The sequence below is a fragment of the Psammomys obesus genome, unplaced genomic scaffold (assembly GCF_907164565.1).
Source record: "Psammomys obesus unplaced genomic scaffold, mPsaObe1.curated_primary_1811, whole genome shotgun sequence".
NCBI classification, from domain to species: domain Eukaryota; kingdom Metazoa; phylum Chordata; class Mammalia; order Rodentia; family Muridae; genus Psammomys; species Psammomys obesus.
Genome location: NW_026590486.1, coordinates 4,316,909 through 4,341,208, shown reverse-complemented (window position 1 = coordinate 4,341,208; position 24,300 = coordinate 4,316,909). Strand labels below are relative to the sequence as shown.

At 35.5% G+C, this 24,300-nt stretch overlaps 1 protein-coding gene across 8 annotated transcripts in view; it reads right to left on the bottom strand.

Moving 5' to 3' along the window:
* Positions 1–24,300, bottom strand: part of Ube3a (ubiquitin protein ligase E3A) — an 89,576-nt gene that overhangs the window by 40,564 nt on the left and 24,712 nt on the right. For 2 of the 8 annotated variants that reach the window (XM_055607504.1, XM_055607505.1), the window contains 2 exons: positions 21,743–21,875; positions 19,930–20,147 (listed from right to left, as the gene is read on the bottom strand). The exons of the other annotated variants lie outside the window; for them this stretch is intronic. In XM_055607504.1, coding sequence (XP_055463479.1) covers positions 19,930–19,937 — 8 coding nt within the window. In that variant the 5' untranslated portion in view covers positions 19,938–20,147; positions 21,743–21,875. The remainder of the gene's footprint in view (positions 1–19,929; positions 20,148–21,742; positions 21,876–24,300) is intronic. 8 annotated transcript variants of the gene reach the window in all.

Sequence of the window (24,300 nt, the reverse complement as noted above, 5' to 3'; positions counted from 1 at the left end):
ACAGAGGGTGAAATTGGCTGTTTGCCAGGAATACTAGTTTTAGAACTTCTATATTTCTCAAGAATTCTGAAAATGGAAAACTGTTCCGTATTAGTGTAGAAGTAGAATACCACTGCTATACAAATATTAAGAACCCAATAGTCATTTAACCTGTAGCTTATTCCCTTGCCAGTCTTCCTTACTGCTTAAAAATAAAATTTTAAAACTAGATTTTGCCCAATTCAGTTTTCAAGTAGAACATCTATTTAATATGGCCATAATTACAAATACATAACTTATTATATATAAACATTTATTATACTATTTTGTACATCTAAGAATTAAGAGCTAAATAAAGTAACAAATTACTTGCAATATTGTTTCTGTAATATAATTCTGAAGTTGCCAGTAATAAAGTTTAAGATTTTATTTTAATTGTTGCATAATCACATTACCCACCCTATTTTTACAGGTGATTCATATTTGTGATTTAAATTAAAAAAAATGTCAATGAGGGAAAGCTAGAACAACCTTTAAAAGCTTAAATTCCAAAGTCATCAAAACAAACATCTAAAAAAAATAAAAAACAAAATATATTTTTTTTTAATTTTCATTTTGTTTGTGTGCCATGTTTTCTTTCATTCAGCTACTGATAGACATTTGAGACTGGTTTTATTCCTAGTTATTATGGATAGTGTGGTTAAAATGCAGTTATTCAAGTATCTCAAAATTCTAACATTTAAAAAATTAACAATAATTTCCAAACTTACAAATATGGAACAAAATATTTTCAAAAACATTTACGTTTAGAGGTCAGAATTACTTAGATACCAAAATCAGATGAGTTTACTCAAAGAAAATAAAACAACAGGCCAGGAATCTGTAGCACAATACTATAATCCCAGCACACAAGAGGCTGAGTCACAAAAAAGTATGAGTTCAAGGTCACCCTAGGCTATAGAGATCTTGTCTAGGAAAAAGAGGGGGGTTTAAAAAAAAAAAAAAAAGACACTACAGGCTAATGATTTACTAGAGAAATATAAATGTAAACAATAAACTAAAGAACAATCTTAAAAATACATTTAAAAGTCATAAATCTACACATGTTATTTGATGGGGAAAATTTTTCAGTATAAAAAATTTTATAAATGGTATTAACAGAATAAGAATAAAAAAGAAGACAATCTAAACTTGAGGCTAGAAATTTGGATTAGTGGTTAAAAAGCACTAGCTGCTCTTCCAGAGAACCTGAGTTCAGTTTCCAGCATGGATGTCAGGTGGTTCGCAAAACTGCTTATTACTCAAGTTTCACAGTATTCAATGCATTTTTCTAGGCCTGACACAGGCACCCACACATTTATAGCATACACACATATACATTCAAATAAATTTAAATACAGTGAAAACCAATGAATAAAACACATTAGACAAAGCAGAACACACACCCATGTTAAAAACACATTAAAGGAAATCATACGAAAGTAAATAGGCTTTCAGACTCCATTTTGAGAACATGAATAACGAGATGTCTCAGTAGTTAAAACCACCAATTGCTTTTCCAGATGATACAGGTTTGATTCTCAAAACCAAATGACTGACACACAGTCATCTAACTCACAAGCGAATCTAACATACTCTTCTGGCCTCAGTGGGCACCAGGCATGCTGCATGTGGTACTGACATACATGCAGGCAAAAGACATATATACATAAGATAAAAAAAAAAAAAAGACCTACTCTCACCACCTATAAATGAAGCCGTACAGTGTCTAGACATAGCTTTCAGATAAGAAAATGATGAAGGGACATTTAGGCTACTGACATGTGATAAAGTGAACGAAAAGAGTCAGGGTAACAAAAGATAAATTCAATTCCTATGAGAGGAAGAATATTGGAAATCACAAAAGAGGTACTGCAACAGCCGAGAAACAGAGAAAGACTGTAGCAAAAAGGAAAACTCAGGAAGAGATTCTAGCAAAATAAAGTTGTAGTGATAAAGGATAGCCCATACACAAGGTAAACCAGATGAGACTGATTAAAAAGACAATATAGTCTTGATCACCGGACAATCAATAATCCTCATAAAGCTTAATTCAACTAGGAGGCTCTAATATACTACTAGGTCAGCACTGAAGAAGGGAAAATCCAGTTTGTAACTCTGCATTCTGGAGAACTATTGTCAGGTGTCATGAAAGGGACCTACATCTGTTTGAGAATAAACTACTCTGAGGGCCAAAAACCACAGAACAATCACAGGTAAGGCTGGTCGGGGAAGTCTTGCAATATAAATACAGTTCCTGAGTGGGACAGCTGAGCAAGGTAGATCTGGAATAGAAAACTGAACAAAACAAATTTTTGAGAAACTGAAGCCAAGTAGACAAGGTTTGAAGGGCACTGCATCAATGAACCAGCCATTCTGTGGCAAGGAACGATCCCATCATTTAAGATATGAAGGATAAAATGTCAAGCCTGTGTTCACGGGTACTCAGCCTACAAAATTGATTCTCTTTCTGCCATGAGGTTTGATGCCTATAGAACTTGATAGCTCTGAAGGTAAGGTCTGGTAGAGAAACTGATATGAGATTTCTGATACCCCTTGCAATGTGCTGGCTACAGGCAGGAGCTAAAAGCAAAGACCAGTTCACTAGATCCAATAGTGTTTGTTGACTTCCTTCATTGTAAAACATACCTGGGAAACACCCTTTGGCTTGGAATTAGCCAACTGAAAGAAAAACTGGCAGAAATAAACCCACACACCTATGGATACTTGATTTTTGACAAATAAGTCAAAACTATTCAATGGAAAAAAGAAAGCATCTTCAACAAATGGTACTGGTCTAACTGGATGCCTACATATAGAAAAATGCAAATAGATCCATATTTATCACCAAGCACAAAACTAAAGTCCAAGTGGATCAAAGACCTCAACATAAAACCAGACACACTAAATTGGTTAGAAGAAAAAGTGGGGAAGAGCTTATAAACTCATTGGACCAGGAGACAACTTCCTCAACAGAACACTTAGAGCAACAATCAATAAATGGGAACTCATGAAACTGAAAAGCTTTTGTAAGGCAAAGGACACTGTCATCAGAATCAGTCTGTCAACAGCCTACAGACTGGGAAAGGATCTTCACCAACCCTATGTCTGACAGAGGGCTAACATCTAGAAAATATAAAGAACTAAAGAAGTTAAAAAGCAACAAAGCAAGTAATCCAATTTTAAAAATGGGGTACAGAGCTAAACAGACAATTCTCTGCAGAGGAACACAGAATGGCAGAGAAACACTTACAGAAATGCTAAACGTCCTTAGTCATGAGGGAGATACAAATCAAAACGACTCTGAAAATTTACCTTACACCCATCAGAATGGCTAAGATCAAAAACTCAAATAACAATATATGCTGGAGAGGATGTAGAGAAAAGGGAACCCTCCTCCATTGCTGGTGGGAATGTAAACTTGTACAACCACTTTGGAAATCAATCTGGATCTTTCTCAGAAAATTAGGAATATTGCTTCCTCAAGATCCAGCTATGCCATTCCTAGGCATATATCCAAAGTATGCTCAAGTACACAATAAGGACATTTGTTCAACCATGTTCATAGCAGCTTTACTCATAATAGCCAGAAGCTGCAAACAACCCAGATGTCTCTCAATGGAGGAATGGATACAGAAATCATGGTACATTTACACAATGGAATACTACTCAGCAATTAAAAACAAGGAAATCATGGAATTTGTAGGGAAATGGTGGGATCTAGAAAAGATCATCCTGAGTGAGGTATCCCTGAAGCAAAAAGGCACACAAGATATATACTCACTTAAAAGTGGATACTAGACATATAATACAGGATAAACCTACACAAATCTGTATACCTAAAGAAACCAAGCAAGAAGGAGGACCCTGGGTAGGATGATCAATCCTCAATCAGAAAGACCAACAGAATGGACATCAGAAGAAGGAGAAAACAGGGAGCAGGACAGGAGCCTACCACAGAGGGACTCTGAAAGACTCTACCCAGCAGTGTATCAAGCAGATGCTGAGATGCATAACCAAACTTTGAACAGAGTGCAGGGAATCTTCTGAAAGAAAGGAGAGTTAGTGAGACCTGGAGAGGACAGGGCTCTACAAGGAGATTAACAGTACCAAAATATCTGGGCTCAGGGGTATTTTCTGAGACTGATACTCCAACCAAGGACCATTCATGGATATTACCTAGAACTCCTGCTCATATGTAACACAAGCTCAGTATCCAAGTGAGTTCCTTAGTAATGGGAACTGGGACTGTCTCTGACATGAACTCTGGCTCTTTGACCACCTCCCCCTGAGGGGCACAGCCTTGCCAGGCCACAGAGGAAGACAATGCAGCCAGTCCTGATGAGACCTTATAAGCTAGGATCAGATGGAAGGGGAGGAGGACCTCCCCTATTAGTGGACTTGGAGAGGGCTTTGAGAAAAGAGGGATAGAGGCTGGGATTGGGAGGGAATAAGAGAGGGGCTATAGCTAGGATACAATGGGAATAAAGTTAATTAACATAAAAAAAATAAAAAAATTAGGTAGAAAAAAAAAAAAACTGGGAAGTCCTTGAAGAAAATTAAAAAGAAAAAAAAAAAATCCCTAAGCCATAGAGACAGCAAATTGCAGTCAGCAGAGGCACTTGTATTCAAAAACACTGACAACCTAAAGGCAAAGACAGTTAGACAGTTTCCTAAGATATCTACCTTTGAGTGGATCCAAATCAGCACCAGCCTGAATAACAGGAAATGGGAAATAACCTGAAATACAGACTAGAATATTAAGGGATGAAGAGAAATTACTCCAACATATCTTCTTTTCCACTTGTTATAGTTTTAGACTTTATGTTTTCTTTTTTTTTTTTTTTTTTTTTTTTTTTTTTTTTTTTTTTTTTTTTTTTCATTTTTTTTATTTTTTTTTTTTTTTTTTTTTTTTTTTTTTTTTTTTTTTTTTTTTGTTTTTTTTGGTCTCTTTTGACTAACCTTTGCTACAATTTTGTTTATTTTTAAAAGAGCATTGTGTTCTCTTATTATTCTATTTATTTAATTTTGTTTCCTTTCTTTACTTATTTACCATTTGTTCCTTTCTCCCTCCTGTTCTTTGAATTCTTCTATTTTCTCTCTTCATTAAAATTAGCTCCCCAATTTTTCCTAAGTCTTCCTTTTTACCTAGTTACTATTTCCTTTATTTTCTTCCCTTTCTTTTTTTTTCCCTTTAATTTTTTTCTTTTCTTTTTCCTTTTTTTTTTTTTTTTTTTTTTGCTTTTTGAGAGTGACAGAGCCCTTGCTCTCCTAGTGTTGCTTTGTAGACCAGGCTGGTCTCAACCTCAAAAAGATCCACCTGGCTCTGGCTCAGAAATGCTGAGATTAAAGATATGTGCCAACATGCCAAGCTATATTACATTTTCTAATTTGATTTTAAATAATTTTAAACTTCTTACATTATTCCTAGCATTTTAAAATGGCCAATGGTGCTATGAATGCTGGCATAAATCAAATTAAAATCTAGGTTTGTTTATGGTTTGGTTTTGTCATTCACGTTAGAGGATTCTGTTTTCTGTGCAGTGGTTTCATTAGATTGAAACCTCAAAGGGTTATTATTACAAAACCTTTTTCCAAAGGTTTATTACAAATAAAACTAGAAAACTTATCCATCCTCAAAACTGGACAAATTACAACACAGAAAAACAAACATTAAAAAAGAAAACTTCAAATATCAGCATTCAATCACCAATACACAGACGCTCAACTAGTTGAAATGCTGTTCAAAGATTTCCAAAGTACAAAGTGTCAGTGATATCAGAGAATGCAAAACAAAGAATGTAGTACAGAAGTAACTTCAAGATCCAGATGAGAAAGGCAGCAAAATAAATGGTTGATAATTTCAGCAAAAAAAATTGAGATTGGGAGGAGGGAGAATGGTGGAAATGAATAAAATAATTAAAAATCACAGTGGAAACTATTAACCACAGACCAGATCAAGCCCAAGACAGAAGAGCAGGAATGAAGACAAATACTATTCAGGCACATATAACGACAACAAATAAAACAGTAAGTAAACACAATCATAATTTTAGGACATGATCAAGAGAAAATGAAGAATAGATGAACTAGAAGGAACTAAAGCACAGAAACCAAGTCAATGAAATAACAGAAGAAAATTTCTAAAATCCAGGGAGAGAAATGGACATCCAAACAGAATGATGTTTAGAACTCAAAATAGCCATGACCAAAAAGAACTGCTTCTCAGCAAATTAAAGCCCAAATCCTAACACCACAAAAACTGAAAATATTACAACCTGGAAAAAAAGTAACAAGATAACAAAGGCAAACTCCGTGTAACATCCAAACTTTCACCAGAAACGCTTAAAGACTAAAACACTTTTTTGTGATGATTACTATATCCAAAGTTATTTTTTAAAACTATTAAAAACCTTCCAAGGTAGGCATAAAATAAAGCTACTCATTAGCATTAAACCAGCACTACAGAGTACGCTTAAAGGAAATCTACTCAGGAGAATGACACAAACTCAACAGCTGAAGAAAAACAAATTTTGTGATTTTATACATGAATAAATACAAAGAAACAACTATGTCCACATGAGTTATGAAGGAGAAAGGGAAGACAGAGAACTATGAAAGAAACAAAATCTGGCTAACAAATATCTCAATATAAATATGCTTAGCTTTCCAATTAAGACACAGATTAGCAGGAAGGAGTAAAAACAAAATCAAATGATTTGTTGTCTACAAGAAGTACATTTCACCAGAATACATACTAAAAGAGGAAAAAAAAAGTGGAGAATATAAAAAGTGGAAATCAAAAAAGAATTTGAATACAGACACAAATATATGACTACAATCTATAAAAGAGAACAACCAATGACGGAGAAACGATTATCTGATAAATGCAAGAAAGTAATTTTTATTGTTGTGTTGTTGACTTGCCTTATGTTCCAAACTGTGCTTTTATCAGAGAATTCCATGGGTTGCCTAAAAATATTCTTCAGTTGAAATGTTCTTTAGATGTCTTTTTTAATTTAATTTAATTTATATATTTATTTATTGCAATTTATTCACTTTGTATCCCAGCTGCAGCCTCCCTCCCCCTTGTCTTCTTCCAGTCCCACCCACCCTCCCTCTTTTTCCCTTATGCCCTTTCCCTAATCCCCTGGTAGGGGGATTGCAACTATTTGCAAGCAGCATTTACCCCTTGGTGGGGGGGGGGGGGGATTCATCAGAACCAAGATCAATATCCAGTAGTAGGGACTCTACAGCCACCACATGTGAACTAGAGACCCAGAGCCATGACACATGACAATGATACTATCCTCTTAGGCTATCCAGCCTTGAAAAACTTAGTCCAAGCTCTAGTACAAGCTGATGAAGGCATTAAGACTGTATCCAAATGGTGAAGTACTGCAATTGGAGCTCTAAACTGAGGAAACTGGTATTCCAACCCTGCTTTAAATTAGCCCTTTTCCTCAACATTGTAAACACTTAGGCTGGCTAAGGGTGTGAACATAGGAGATCTGGTTCTGCCCCTCATCTGATGTGGGGCAGCATGGACAAGGAAGAGATGCTCTCCTCTCACTAATTGCAGCAATCAGGATAATCTGCCCTGAACCTCTTAGTGCATATGCAGCACAGCAGAGTGGGGCCTGGTAGCTAAAACATGGCATGCTAGCTCCAAGGACCTGAAAATTGGGGAGCTGACCCTGCCACTTGATGCTTGTCACACTAGGTAAGCTAGGCATTGGGTGAGCTGGCTGGGGCAGTAGTAAAGAGGTTACCCTGATGGTGCAGGTGTTCCTGGGCTGACCAACATAAGCTACCTTCTAAACTGAGATCCACAGCTCTGAATTGGCCCACACCAACTATGATCTGCTGGAGCTTGTGAAAAGGCCAGTTCTAAAGATCCAAAGCTGTACGATCTCCGTAACACAGGGCAACAACAGGATATACGAGGAGTCCTAGTGAGGATCCACTATGGACAGTATAGCAGAAGCCAGAGGCCTCAAAACAGACCAATAACTCATTGCATTAAACATCTGTAACATGTGTGGACATAAGGATTTACTGTGTGACACATTACAGCATGCATAACAAGATTTTTTTTATTCTATCTTCTTTTACTTTATTTTAGTGAGGAGGATGCAAAGGCAGAGGGTGGAAACAAAGGGACAGATATGGAGAGATAAATTGAATATGGGTACATAATATGAATTTCACAAAGAATTAAAAGTGAAAAGAAAAAAGACAATCTAGAAAAAAAAAAGAGAAAGCTCACAATACAAAAATAAAAGCTACATAAGAACTCTGATGGGGCTGGAGAGATGGCTCAGAGGTTAAGAACACTGGCTGTTCTTCCAAAGGTCCGGAGTTCAATTCCCAGCACCCACACGGTGGTTTACAATCATCTACAGTGTGTTCTAGTGTGCAGGCACACATGCTGACAGAATGTTGTATAAAAATAAATGAATAAATCTTTAAAAAAATAAAAGTCTACTGAAACATCATGGAGTTCATTTAATAAAAAAAAAAAAAAAACTCTGAGATTCCATTTTACACCACCAGAATGGCAAAGAGCAAAGAGCAAAAACTCAAGTGACAGCACATGCTGGCAAAGAGGTAGAGAAAGGAGAACACTTCTCCATTGCTGGTGGGAATGCAAATTTGTAGAACCACTTTGGAAATCATTCTGACCTTTCTCAGAAAACTGGAACTAGCAATACCATATACCCAAAAGATTCTTTACCATACAACAAGGACATTAGCTCAACTATGTTCACAGCAACTTTACTCATAATAGCCAGAAACTGGAAAAAACCTAGATGTCCCTCAAATGAAGAATTGAATAAACTGTGGTACATTTTCACAGTGGAATATCACTTAGGTATTAAAAACAAGGAAGTCATGAGATTTGCAGGCAAATGGATGGAACTAAAAAACAACAACAAACAAACAAACAAAACATGCTGAGATAACCCAGACCCAGAAAAACATGGATGGTATATACTCACTTATAAGAGGATATTAGCCATATAATAAAAAGATAACCATACTACAATCCACAAACCTAAAGAAAATAAATAACGTGCATGCCTTTAATCCTAGCACTGGGGAGGGAGAGACAGGTGGATGAGTTCCAAGCCAGACTGGTCTACAGAGTGAGTTCCAGGATAGCCAGAAAGAAACGCTGTCTTGAAAAACAAAGAAATAATAACAAACAAAACCCAAAAGAACAAACAAAAAGAAACTACATAACAAGAAGGACCCTTGGAGGATGCTTAATTCTAATTCAGAAGGGTAAATAGAATAGACACCTGAAGCAGTTGAAGAGAGGGAGCAGGTCAGGAGCCTACTATAGATGTCCTCTGAAAGACTCCACCAAGCACGGAATGAAAGCAGATGCTAAAACTCTGCCAAACTTTGGGCAGAGTGCAGGAGTCTTATTGAAGAGTGGGGGATAGAAGAACCCAGAGGGGACAGGAGCTCCACAAGGAGACCAATAGCAGCAAGAAATCTGGGACCGGGCGTACCTGCAAAGACTGATGCATCAACCAAAACCATGCATGGAGAAGACTTAGACCCCCTGCTCATATGTAGCCCATAGCCATCTAAGTCTCCGTGTCGGTCCCCTATTAATGGCAGCAGGAGCTGTCTCTGACATGGACTCTGTTGCAGGCTCTTTGATCACTTTTCCTTGCCAGGCCACAGAGGAAGAGAATGCAAGCAGTACTGATGAGACTTGATAGGCTGAGGCCAGTTGGTAGGGGAAGAAGGCTCTCCCTTTCTGAGGACTAGGGGAGGGGAAAAGAGGGGGAGACCAGGAGGAGACGAGGGAGGGGTCTAAATCCAGAATGTAAAGTGAATAAATTTAAAAAAGATCACAATGCAAAAATAAAAATACAAGAAACAAAAACAAGGTTTATTTCAAATATACAAATCCCACAGCAATGATCCTAAAGAATATGAGCTGGAAAAGGTTCCAGACAAAGAATTCATGAGGGTAATCGTAACTATGGTCAAAAAAGATGAAGACAGAGAAATGTGTGTAGTCAACCCAAGAAAATAGTTTACACTGTTGATGAAAACCAAAATAAAAATAAATTATGCTGGAAAAGAAAACCTCAATAAGGCAGTTGAAAATTTCCATGGACTGTCTCACCAACAGGATCATGTCAAAAACAGGCAGTCAACAATGAAAGACAATGATGAAGAATCATGTCACTCAGTAAACTAAATTGCATATTTAAACAAAAGGAGCATGAGAAAGTTTTGGGACTTCATAAAAAAAAAAAAAAAAAAAAAAAAAAAAACCCTAAACTCAGAATTTATGAGCACAGAAGAAAACCAGAAAAATAGCATAGAAAATATCTTCAATAAAATTGCAGGAAAAAAATTCCCCAACCTTTGAGAGAGGTCCTTACAGGTGTAAGAAGGCTAGAGAATATCAATAGGTAAGACCAATAGAAATTCTCCCCAACATATTATAGTTAAAATATTAAAACACAGAATTAAGGGTATTGAAAAATCCAAGAGAAAAGTGAAGTCACAAATAAATGCAGGCCCATCAAAATTAATATCTATTCAACAAAAACATTGAAGCAAGAAATGGCTGGATCAGTGGTTCTCATCTTCCTAATGCTACAACCCTCATGTTGTTGTGACCCCTTTTCTTGCTACTTTATAACTATAATCTTGTTTTGAATCATAATGTAAGTAAATACCTTGTATGTGACCCCTGTGGCAGTCATAACTCTACAGATTGAGAACCACTAGCCTAGATCCCACAAGATCACAACTGTCAAAACAGCATTATTTCAGTAATGCTATCTACAAAAACTGATAAATATAAACTTTCCATCATAAAAACAGGAATCAATATACCTTTTAATAACTGAATAAAAATGGTCTTAATCCTCCCTCTAATAACACAAAGTAAAGGAAATCAATGGAAAAATCTACCAGGTGGTGTTAAAATTTTAAACATATAATGATTACCAAACACAGGGACATAGGAGAAATGCAATCTGAAAACACACATCAGTCACAACACAGTAATTGACAGTGGGTGACTTTAATGCTCAACTCCCACCAACAAACAAGTCATCTAGATAAAAATTAAACAAAGAAACTCTGGAGTTAAATAACATAATAAATCAAACAGACCAAACAGACAACATTCCATCCATATACTAAAGAACACATTTTTTCCGTCCACGAAATTTTCTCCAAAAATCAACTACCTATTAAGACATTGAAATAGTCTCAACAAATATGTGAATATTGTAATAGTATGCTTCATTGTATCTGACCACAATGAATTAAAACTAGGTAACAACAACAGATACTATAGAAAGAATGGAAACTAAACTGAACAATTAATTTGGTCAAGAAAAAAAAAGAAAAGAGTATTTTAAAATTCCTGGAAATGAATGAAAAACCAAACAAAAACCAACAAATTATCTGGAACACAATGAGGGCAGTAATAAAGATACTTAGTTTATAGCACTAAATACCTTGTAACACAATTACAACTGAACATCTCTAAAAAAAAAAAAAAAAAGAAAGAAAGATACATACAAAAAGAACAGAAGGGAAGAAAATAATATCAGAACTGAATTTAATGAAATAGAAAACAAATAGAATCAATGAAATGAAGACTTGTATATCTGCAAAGATTAAAAAGTTCAACAAATTCTGGCCAAATTAACCAAAAGAAAGACAGGATCCAAATTTAATAAAATCAGAGATGGACAAAGAAATATTAAATCAAATACTGAGGAAAACTACCAAAATATAAGGTTGTACTTTAAAAATCTGTATTTCACTAAACTAGAAAATCTACTAGAGAAATGCATTTCATATATATATATATATATATATATATATATATATATATCAGAGATTACCTGTCTCTGCCTCCCAAGAGCTGGGATTAAAGGTGTGCACCACCACTGTCAGGATACACTCAATAATTTAGAAAATAACCCAACTACCAGGACAAGATAGATAAAGCACAGAATCCTACCAGACCTTCAAAGAAGAACTAACATAAAACACAACCTATACCAAACTCTAGAAGAAAAACTAGGAACTTCTGTTATGATGCCAAAATTATCATGTAACAAAAACCAGAAAGGACCAAGAAATTCTCAATAAAATATTTACAAAATGAATTCAAGAAAACATCAAAAAAGAGCGGCCACCATCATGATGTCAGAGTCATCTGAAATGTAGAACTGGTTCAACATGCACAAATAAATAAATGTAGCCTACAACATAGAGATTCAGGGAAAACTACAGGACTGTCTCATTAAGATACAGAAAAGATCACTGGCAAAATCTAATAGCTCTTCATGATAAACATTCTAGAAAATCTAGGGATACACAAGACATAAGAAAGGCAGTATCTAACAAGTATTCAACATCATATGAAGCAAAAAAACTCAAAAGTTTTTCAAGTAAAATTAGAAATGACAGTGATGTTGGGAACTCTTTCCATTTTTGTTCAATATTATGCTTGTAGTTTTAGCTAGGGCAATATATAATAATAGAAAGAGACAGAAGGAATAAAGATTAAAAAGGAATTAAGTCAAAGTATCCTTATTCACAAACTAAATGATTCTATACCTAAAAGATCCTCAGGACTCCATCAGAAAAAAAATCCTACTAGCTTAAAATACACACACACACACACACATTCAGCAAAGTAGCAGGCCACAAAATAATACACACACATATACACAAACACACACACACACAGTACCCTGCCTATACACCAATGACAGGTAGATAGAAAAAGAAATAAGGAAAATAAGCCCATTCACAACATATTCCAAAATTTAACAAAACAAAAATATACTGAAATAACCTTACCCAAAGAAATGTAAGACCTACACAATACGCTGTAAAACACTGATGGAAAAAATTGAAGTCACCATAAGACAGAAAGCCTTCCCATCCGTGACTGGTAGATTTAGCATTGTGAAAATGGCCATCTCACCAAAAGCAACACACAGATTCAATGCAATTATCTTAAAATTCCAATATGATTCTGTCAGAATTGAAAAAAACAATCTGATAATTCATTTGGAAACACACAAACGACAGAATAAATAGTGAATGATGAAAAAGATTGCTGGAGGTATTACCAACCACTATTCCAGATTACAAGTAACATGTCATGTCCTATATGGAATGGTACTAGTATAAAATACACATTGATTAATGGAACAGAATGGAGGACTAGTATAAAAATAGTTACCTACAGACACCAAATTTTTGATGAATCAAAAATGCACACTGGAAAAAAAAAGACTGACTCTTCAAATGGTGCTGGCCAAAACTGGAGAGCTACATGTAAAAAAAATAAATAAATAAAACTTGATGATCGTCTTGTACACTGCACAATACTCAACTACAAATGGATCAGAAGCATTGACATGTCTTGATACCCAGAATAAGAGAAGAAAGCAGAAAATAGGCTTGACTTCATTAGCACAGGAAAGGACATCCTGAACAGGAGCCCAGTTACAGGCATTAAGACCAACAACTGACAAATGGGACCACATAAAACTAAAAAGCTCTCTACAGTGGAAGACACCATAATTCAAGTTAATAGGCAAGACATGGAATGGGGGAAAAAAATCTTCACCCAGCTATACATCTGATCAAGGGCTTTTATCTAGAATATACAAAGAACTCAAAAAGCAACAACTCAATTTAAAAACAGGGGCAAAGAATTAAACAATACAAATGGCTGAAAGACACCTAAATTTTTTTTCAGCATTCTTTAAAAAAAAAAAAGAAATCAAGGATGTACATATGAAAAATTCCTTGATATTTCATTAACCCAGTCAGAATGACTAGTGTCAGAAGAGGAGGAGGAGGAGGAGGAGGAGGAGGAGAAGGAGGAGGAGGAGGAGGAATAAAGAAGAGGAGAGGGAGAACAAATGCTGATATGGATGAGGGGAAGGGAGAACACTTACTCATTGCTGGGAATGTAAACTGGGTAGCCACTATGGAAATCAGTGTGCAAGTTCCTAAAAAAGCTAAAAACAGATCTACTACTTGATCCAGCTACAACAGTTTTGGGTACCCAAAAAGACTTCATGTCTTATTCTAGACATACCTGCTCATCCATGTTCATTCTGCTATACTCATCACAGCTATTCATTAACAGTCATTAGATCATGATAAACTTATAAATGGATACATAAAAATGATATTTTACATCAAATATATTAATTAGCTGTTAAGAAAAACACAATTATGAAATCTGTAAGTGAAATGGTGAAATTGTAAACAGTCATTCTCAGTGATGTAACTCAGAACCAGAAAGACAATGTCACATGCATTCATTCTCTCAGGTGTGGACGTTACCTTTTAATCTTCAGATATATGTTTCATTTCAAATACTCGTAGAGTTTGGTAAATTACCTTGGGCTCATAGAGGTTGGGTATAACCTTCAAGAGAGAGTAAACTGAAGGAAATGCTATTGAAAAGTTAAGAAATATAATAGAATGATTAAATTAGGATAGGAGATGGGTGAGCAAGGCAGGAGGGAATAAAGAGGAGAGATAAAGAGATAACAACACTAAACACCTTTGAAGATGAACTCCTATAGATTTCCTAAAACATAGATGCACACATATATAATATTTACATGGATAGTCCCACCAACTCTCTGCCTGGGACCCACAATAAGTAGTTTCAGCCTCCTAAGAGCCGGAAGGTCCCACACAAAGAGCCTCAGAAACTCTAGGTAGACAAAATTCAAATTTCCTGTCTGCCTGACATTTGCCACAGGGACTACTCCATAAGGAATTGCATATCATGGTCTGACCAGAAGTACCAATGAGCTGAGACAATTTAGACACTCCACTTAAAAACCAAAACAGTTGACCCAAGGTTAAACACTAAGCAGTATTCAGTAGGCCTATAACCTGAGAGGTTATAGTAATACCAAACTTGACAAAACCACCATTCAACAAAAGAGAGATGAATTGTCCACATAAAAAACAACTACCCAAAACCTAATTCCAGATGCCTTGGTCCTAGTGCAAAGACACACTGTCTCCTCTAAAACTTAACATACATTCTATTTACCTGTGACAAAAGCACCAGAGATAATGCACAAGAAAATTACTTCAAACAGCAATTCCACGTTCACAGAACTCAAAGACAATGAATAAATGCATGAATGAGAACTGCAAAAACACATAGTTGAATCAAGTAATAAAAGAAACTCAAGATGTAAAAATCAAATTAAAAAAATAAAGAAACCCAAAAGCAAAGTCCTAATGAAACAAATCAAATTAAAAAATATAGAAACCCAAAAGAAAAGTCCTAATGAAATACTACTGGAAATGAATTTAGGCAATCAAACGAAAGAGGACAGCATTATCACCACACTGGATCACATAGAAGACAAAATATCAGGCTAGGAGTACAGGTAGAGGAAATGGATCAATCAGTCTAGAAACAGTAAAAATCTATGGAACATAGCATGGGACATAAAGGACACTACAAAAGAACAAATCTGAAAGTGATAGTTATATAAGGAATACAAGTCAAAAGCAAAGAAAATATTTTCAAAAAAAATCATAAATGAAAATTGCAAAAATCTAAAGAGATGCCCATTTATGTGCAAGAGGCAAAGAACACCACAGAGTCAGAAGAAATTTTTTTTCACATCACATAATAATTAAAACACTAAGCGTATGAACAAAGACAGAATACCGAGATCAGTAAGAGAGAAACAAGTCACACGGCAATACCATAAGAATAACACCTAACTTTTCAATAAACTTTGAAAGAACTTGGATTAATATGCTTCAAGTTCTCCATGACCAGCCCAAACTACTATATCCAGAAAATCAGTCATAATCAAAGGAGAGTTTCCATGACAGAATCAGATGTACTAAAATTAAGTCCACAAAAGGAAACTATACAAAAGAAACCATGATCAAATAGGCTTCATAATAGAGATAATGGGATGGTTCAACATGCGTAAACCAATTAATGTAATCCAACACATACAGACCTCAGACCAGAAACACATCTTTATCCGATCCGATGCAAACAAAGCTGCTAACAAAATCCACTACTTTTCATGATAAAAGTCCTAGAGAACCTAGTAATACAGAGAATATAAAAAAACATAATAAAGGAAAAACAGAAGAAACCCACAACAAACATGTTAAATTGGGAACAAGACAAGGATATTCACTCATTATTCCTGTTCAATATAATGCTTGAAGTGTTGGCTAGAGTAATAAGTGAAGAAAATACCAGTAGGGAAAGAAGTCAAATTATCTTTATTACAGTAATATGGTTCTATACAAAAAATAAATCTGTAAGTAACAGATTGTAAGACTCCACCTGAAAACTCCTACAGCTGATCAATACACTCAGCAAAGTAACAAGATACAAAATGAAGAGACAAACTCAGTAGCTATTCTATATATATCCAAATAATAAACACAAAGAGAAAGAAACTAGGAAAACAATCCCAGTCATATAGCCTCAAAAAAACTTGGAATAAATCTAACTAAGGAGGTAAAACACTTACATAATTAAAACATTACAGAAAATATGATGAAGAAGACAACAGAACATAGAAAAAACACCCATATTCAGAATGGTATGATTAATGTTGTGAATATGGTCATTCTACCTAAACCCATTTACAGATTCAATGCCTCTCAAAATCATAGCTCGATTTTTCATAAAAATTGAGAAATATTAAAATTCATTTGATAATACACACAACAACAACAAAAAAAAAAAACCAATCCTGAACATTAGAAGAACTGCTAAATGAATCATCATCCATGACATTAACAAAGCTTTGGCAATAAAACAGCATGGTACTGGCATAAAAATCAGACATGTCAATTTATGAAATAGAAGTGAGGATGCAGATGTAAGTCTACAAAGCCAGAGCTACATGATTTCTGAAAGAAGCAAAAAAGACATAATGGAGAAAACAGCATCTTCAACAAAATGGTGCTGCTCAAACTGGCCAGCTGCATGGGAACCCAGATTTTCATCTCTAATCCTGCATAAAATGCAACTCTGAATGGATCAAAGATGTTCACATAGCCTAAATCTAATAGAAAACTTAGAAAATACACTTGAAATTATAAAACTCCAGTAACAATGGCATTAAGACCAATAGCACAATGGAACTAAAAGCATTTCATGTAGCAAAGGATTACTGCAAAAAACAGGAGTATAAAATGTCTGCAGGTATATATTCAACACAGGGTTGTTTTCTACAAAATAGAAAGAATTCAAAAACTTAAACATCAAGAAAACAAGCCAAATTAAAAATGGGGCATAAATATACTTATCAAAAAATGAAATATAAAAGTCTGAAAAATATTTTCTGAAGGATGGTACATAACTATCAGAAAACACAAAAAGACTAAAAGTTCATTTTACATCAGTCAGAATGGCTAAGTTCAAACAAATAAGAGATATTGGAGCAAATGCAAGGAAAGAGGAACATTTATTGACTGTTGGAGGGCAAATTGATGCAGCCTCTATAGAAACCAGTATGAGGTTTCTCAAAAAACTTAGATCTACCATATAAGCTAGCTTTACCACTCATGATAATTTAGAATTTCATATGAAATATCTATTCATCCCTGTTCAATGTTCTCTATTCACAACAGCTAGGAAATGGAAACAGCCTAAATGTCTATCAAATGGTGAAAAAATAATAAAAATACAGTACATCTCCACAATAGAATATTATTCAGCCCTGTTAAGAAAAATATTATAAAATCAGCAGAAAAATAAATGGATGGAGCCAGAAACAGTTATCCTGAACAGAGTAGTCTAAGCAAAGAAAGGTAACACTAGATTACTAGTCTCATTTCTGAAAGTGGAAAAAAGGAAAGCAGGGTAAAGGAAAGAGGATGAGGAATAAGTAACATTAATGGCCCTTTGAAAGCCAGATGGAAACCTAGTTCTATAGAACCATCATAATATATATATATAAAATGAAGTTTAATAGGATTATTATATAACCAGGGACAATACCCCAACCAGACACCTCATGCTACCATATAGCCTGGTGCCATGAATTGGGTATCAGGCACTGGAATCACAGAGAATCCTCAACCATTACAGTAGGCTACTCCTGGCTACTCTCCTGTCTCACTCTTCTACTGCTATGAAGAAACAATATGACCAAAATCTATGAAGAGTAAAGGGTTAATTTCACTCACAGTTCCATAACAGTTCATCATTGAAAGTAGTTTGAGGAGAAATCAAGCAGGGCTGAAACCTGATGGAACGGCCATAGTTCAGCAGCTTGCTCTTTATAGCTTCTTAACTTACTTTTTTACAGAACCCAATACCATCAGCCCAGGGATGGCACTAACCACAATGGACTGAACCCTCTCAAATCAATGACAAATAATGGCATTTTCTCAACTGAAGTTCCCCCTTCTCAGATGACTTAGTTTATGTCAAGTTGACATAAAACTAACTAGCACACCTCCAGAACTTGATGGTAAGACTTTATTGCTGAAGACACCAGCCACATCCTTGAATCACAGAGCAAGAAAACATCATGCTGGTACTCAGCGGCAAACTTCATTCCAAGTGGCTAGCATTCACTATGCTGGAAGGTACTATAACAACTGTAGAAGAAAAGCCTCATCTCACCCAATCATAAACCTTGCAAGCGAAAAGTGGCCTGATAAGATAGGCTCACTGGTGTAATAACAGCAAATGTTATGGAGGTAACTAACCACTATAAGAATAAAGGTGTATTCCATAAGGAAAAACCCATACCAGGAAATATTAAAATGGCCCAAGAACCTGTGATTAGATATGGTTATAGACATGTCCCAGAGCAAAATCCAATACAATTACTCTACTAAACGCACAAAGCATTAAAATGAATCCTAAAGATTTATTGTTATACCCAGAGAAAAGAGCATTTCTCAGCCCTCACCAGAGAAGCTTTGCTCTGAAACATATGGCACATAACAGACATGGACACACCCCAAAACAAAGCATGTCAAAAGGAAAAAAAAAAATTAAGAGTACTTGGTCCCAATTCAGAAATTAATCTCAACCCAAAGTGCTAGAGGAAGAGAGACACAGGTGGTAGACAGCTTCAAGGAACAATGTTTTTCAAGACACACATAGTATATAAGCATATAAACTCACAGCTATTATCATAGTATGGCCAAGCAACAACCAGCCAAAATCTCAGCACAGGGGCCAGAGAAGTAGAGATGTCATCCCACCACTAGTATCTTATGACCCATGAATGGCTAACTACATACTAGAGTAGGCCCCCAATTCCAAGACTAGCTTGGCAACCCAAAACTGGATTCAATAAGGAATGAAAGGAAAAAAAAATAATCAAAAAAGTAATCTTATTTTTATCCAAATGTATATGGATTTTATTTATTTACAATAAACCACATAAGGTAGGAGCAGTTATGAAACAACCAGGAAAGCTTTACGTAACTTACATTGCAAATGTTTAGCTCATCTGTATTTGGTAATCTTGAAGAAAATACTCTCTAGCCTAAGTGAATCTAAAGTTTTGTACCTAAATTATTCTCTATCATAGCTTGCATTTAACTTAAAAAAAAAAAAAAAACAACCATCTTTCTAGACCTTAAAAACATTTTCTTAAATCCTGAACTCAAATCTACCTGTGAAACTGTAACTATCTAATCATCAACCCCATCAGATTTAAAAAGTAATAAAATTACGTAAGTAGGAAGTGTAGACAAGCAGCTTCCAAAACTAAGATATGACAAAGACAGTTTACTGCCTGGCCAGTCATCACTCTTCCTCTGTAACAATGGAGCATCATGTTCAGCCTTCTGGCACAGTAGGTCTGGCAGAAATAATTGTGAAACAGGAAATATGAGGGACTTGCTTACCCTGTCATGGCAGAACTTGACAGTCAATTCAGCCTGTATCCAAGTCTTGTCCATTTTGGACAACATATTGTCTAGAGATATAGCTGGGGCATTTTTGCTCAGTAGCTAACTTGTCATTAATGAAGCTATCTCCAAAAGGAGATTTTATGATGCTCATCACTTCGTTGAGGTAGGCAGTGGGTGTTGCCAGGAGCTGACATGTCTCAAGTCAAAGAGGCCTTAAATTAATAAAAAAAACATCTTTAAATGCCATATTCTGTATGTCTCTGAAGTTTCTGAGGGCCATTTATCTATTTACATTTATATTTAAATAATCTAAACTTTAAATGCCATATTCTGTAAGTCCCTGAAGTTTTTGAGGACCATTTATCTATTTACTTTTATATTTAGATAATCTATCTATATATATACATAATCTGTCTATCTGTCTGTCTCTGTCTACCTATCTACATCTATCTATCTATCTATCTATCTATCTATCTATCTATCTATCTATCTATCTGAATAGGAAAACATTGCTTATTTCTAGGTATTTACTATATGTTCAACCTAGGATGTATATTTCTGGGATGAACTGAACTAATATCTGGCATGACCATGAGTCTGACTGATTAACTATTAACTTGTATAAGTTAGTTATCCTAAGGAGTTTGTAATAGCAGTTTTTAAAAGGACCAGAAATAAACCTTACATTTGTAAATGAGTTGTATGGGTCCAATACTAAAGTAGAAACATACATACATGTGTACCAAAAAAAAAAAAAACCTTAAATTTGAATCAATATATAAAATTGTACACCGCTGTATTAAAAATAACCTATTTCTGTATTAAAAATTATTTGATTGCAATTTATTTGCTTTGTATCCATCTGTAGGCCCCCCCCCATCCCCTCCCAATCCCATCTTCTCTCCCTCTTTTCTTCTCATGCCCCTACCCGAGTCCACTTATAGAGGAGGTCCTCCTCCCCTTCCATCTGACCCTAGCCTATCAGGTCTCATCAGGACTGGCTGGCTGCATTGTCTTCCTTTGTGGCCTGGTAAGGCTGCTCTCCCCTCAGGGAGACAGTCCTTGTTCCCCTTACTAGGCACCCATTTGGAGACTGAGTTGCCATGGGCTACCTCTGGGCAATGGTTCTAGATTATCTCCATGAATGGTCCTTGGTTGGTGTATCAGTCTCAGAAAAGACTCCTGGGCCCAGATTTTTTGGTTTGTTGCGCTCCTTGTGGAGCTCCTGTCCTTTCCAGGTCTTTCATCTCCCCTTTCTTTCGTAAGATTCCCTGGACTCTTCCCAAAGTTTGGCTATGAGTTGCTCAGCATCTGCTTCATATCGTGCTGGATAGAGTCTTTCAGAGGCCCTTGGAGGGCGTTACAGCTGGGATACAAAGTAAATAAATTGTAATTAATAAAAAAATAAATTTTTAAAAAAAGAAAAATTAAAAAATATTGGTAAATGACAATAGTTTTATAGTTAAGAGCATATTCAATATTCTTTTCTCTTATTATTCCTATGTATTTTCTACATATTCCCATATTCCCCTTTTTATTACACTGCTTCTGTTTTTCCACTTTATACCCTGATCCCAGCCCCTCCCTGTCTCACTGTCCTACCTTCTTCCCCCTTTCCCTTATAATCTTAAAATTGGTTCAAAATAGTGGGACAGTTGAGAGGGTTGAAAAGGAATGAGTTGAGGAGGTGTTTATATTAAATTAAAGACTGAATAAAATTCTCAAAGAATTTCTTTTTAAAAAGCAGTTTGTAAAACAAGTTTAAATGGAGCTTAAATGAAAAATCCCAGTAACAGGGATGGGTTACCTCTTTGGAGTTGCTGGCCGGTGAGATCCCACAGATCACCCTCTCCCAACAATATTGCTCATTTATTGACAATGTGTTTGGTTACCCTCCAGAACTTGATGGTAAGACACTACTGCTGAAGACACCACATATTCTAGTCAAAAAATGGGGAAAAAAAAAAAATCAAGCTAAAACTCACCTGGAAGCTTGATCCCTACTGACTAGCATCTGTAGAACTTGATGGTGCTATAAAGACTACCAGAGGAAAAAAGTAATCAGTAGATAACGTATAATCAACTTCCATGTCATGCTCTTCTATGATCTACTGTGCCTTTCTATTTTTAATTACCTCATTTCTCCCATCACCTTACCTCTGTATTCCACTAATACTGAGTCCATGTACAGTACAGTGAACTTGCTGGTAGTACTCTTCCTGCTGATAACACTATAGTCCATAGTTTTCACAGCTCATACCTAAAGTTTCCATATCACTTCTGTGTACCTATAGCAATCATTGACTCCACTATGCCACATTAACTTCCCTTATAATTAGCATTTCATCATATAGTAGTAAAAGCATGACCATATAATGTATTCTTGTATCTTCCAAACTACCATATTATGACTCAAAATTTTTATTTCTCTTTTATTATTACCTTTTTAAAGTTGGTAGTTTTCTAGTTATTTGACTTTTAGAAAAACATGTCAGATTAAGTAAACTTATCCTCTATATTAGAAGGCTAATCCATGGTTAAAGAACCCACAAAGGTTCAATCTGACCAAGAGTATGATGACAAAACCCAAAAAATGAAAACTTTTAGAACCACCTATGCCTCAAGAGTTCTCTTATTTTAGAAAATGTCTGAGATACTAATTGGTATATACTTACATACTTGAAAATATGCCTGTGTTATATATCACACAGAAGCAAAAAGCATCTGACCTTTTAACCAAAGATTACCCTAATTAAAAGGCTCAGCTGTCCCAAAAATAATCATGGAGCATGAAGTTTAGAGCACAGTGTCTTGCCAAATGGCAAACATTAAAGATGTTAGATATTCCCTATACTCACAGACTGAAGACTATGATAGTTTTTTTAGAAATAAACTTATACCACTATATCTTTCCATGCTTCTGAGACACTAAAAATTTTTCATACATTTAATGATTTTCACTCTTTCACACAGTATTTATTGACTATTTATTATATTCTTCACTAAGTGTTCAAGGTGGCTTTAGCTATGAACTTGACCCAGTCAAGTATGACCTAAGAAGAGAGTCTCAATTGAGGGGCTGCCTAGGTCAAACTGACCAATGGGTATATTTAGGGGAATTGTCTTGATTGATATAGGAGGGTCTAGCCTACTGTGGACAATACCATTTCCTGGACAGGTGGTCATGGACTAAATAAGGAAGTAGGTTAGCTAAGCTTAGGTCTGCAAGCTGAGTCAGCAAAAGCATTATTCCACACTTGAAATTCCTACCTTGATTTCTTTAAATGATAGCCTATAACCTTTAAGTTGAAATAAACCTTTTCCTACCCTATGTTGCTTTGTGTCAGATTGTTAAATATCAACAGAAAAGTTTAGGTTCCTATTCTAGTGCAAGGTTAAAAACACAAACCAAGTGATATTAAATCTTAGAAATAAAAATAGTAGTAACTGAAAAGATAGGACAGGGTCATACTTTGACAAAGTTACTCAGCAAAGACACCTCTGACAAGGCATTATCTAAGAATTCTAAAATAAGAACATGTAGGTTAACCCAAGAAGGAAGAGACAGTAAGTAGCAGGTTTAAGAATTCAAAAGTTGCAGGTTAAGAACATAAAGCCAGTAAAATATGTCACATAAATTTTAAAAAGCCAGTTCATACAGGGCCGTATCAATTTCTAGGCATAAATTTAAAAAATGGGAAGCCTTTAAAAAGTTTTGAGTATGCAAAAGATGGTTTAGCTATGGGATCAAAAAAAAAAATCCATTTTATTGTTGGTAGAATAACAAAAGTACTGACAAACAATGACATCCCTTATCAAAACAAGACGGCAATGGAGCTTGCTATAAAGGTTTTTGAATTGGCTGAACTGTATTTTGAAAATAAATCCAGCACGATTTGCCAAGGGTTCCAATATGTGAGACAAAGAGAAACTAAAAATGCCTTCTAGGATTTGATTAACAGACACTGAAAAACCTCCTACTCAGTAAGATTCAAAGGTCTATAAAAGATTTGAGGGAATTAAAAATATACAAATAACAGCCTACTTTGAATTAATCAATTTCTTGGTTTGGGAGGTGTGTGTGTGTGCACGCACGTGCGTGCACAAATATGCAGGCATGTATACCTGTGCGTGTGCATTTGGAGACCAGGAATCAATGTCAATTATCATCCTCTATTGTTCCTCACCTAACTTTTTGAGACAGGGTCTCTCCCTAAGCCTGAGGCTTGCTGAATAGACTGAATGAACAATGAGTTTCAACAATCACTCTATTTCTGTCCCTCCACCAAGGCCGGGGTGAGAAGGCCATGCCACACTTTTTATATAGGTTCTGGGATCTGATTCACGTAGTTATAAAGCAGGTAC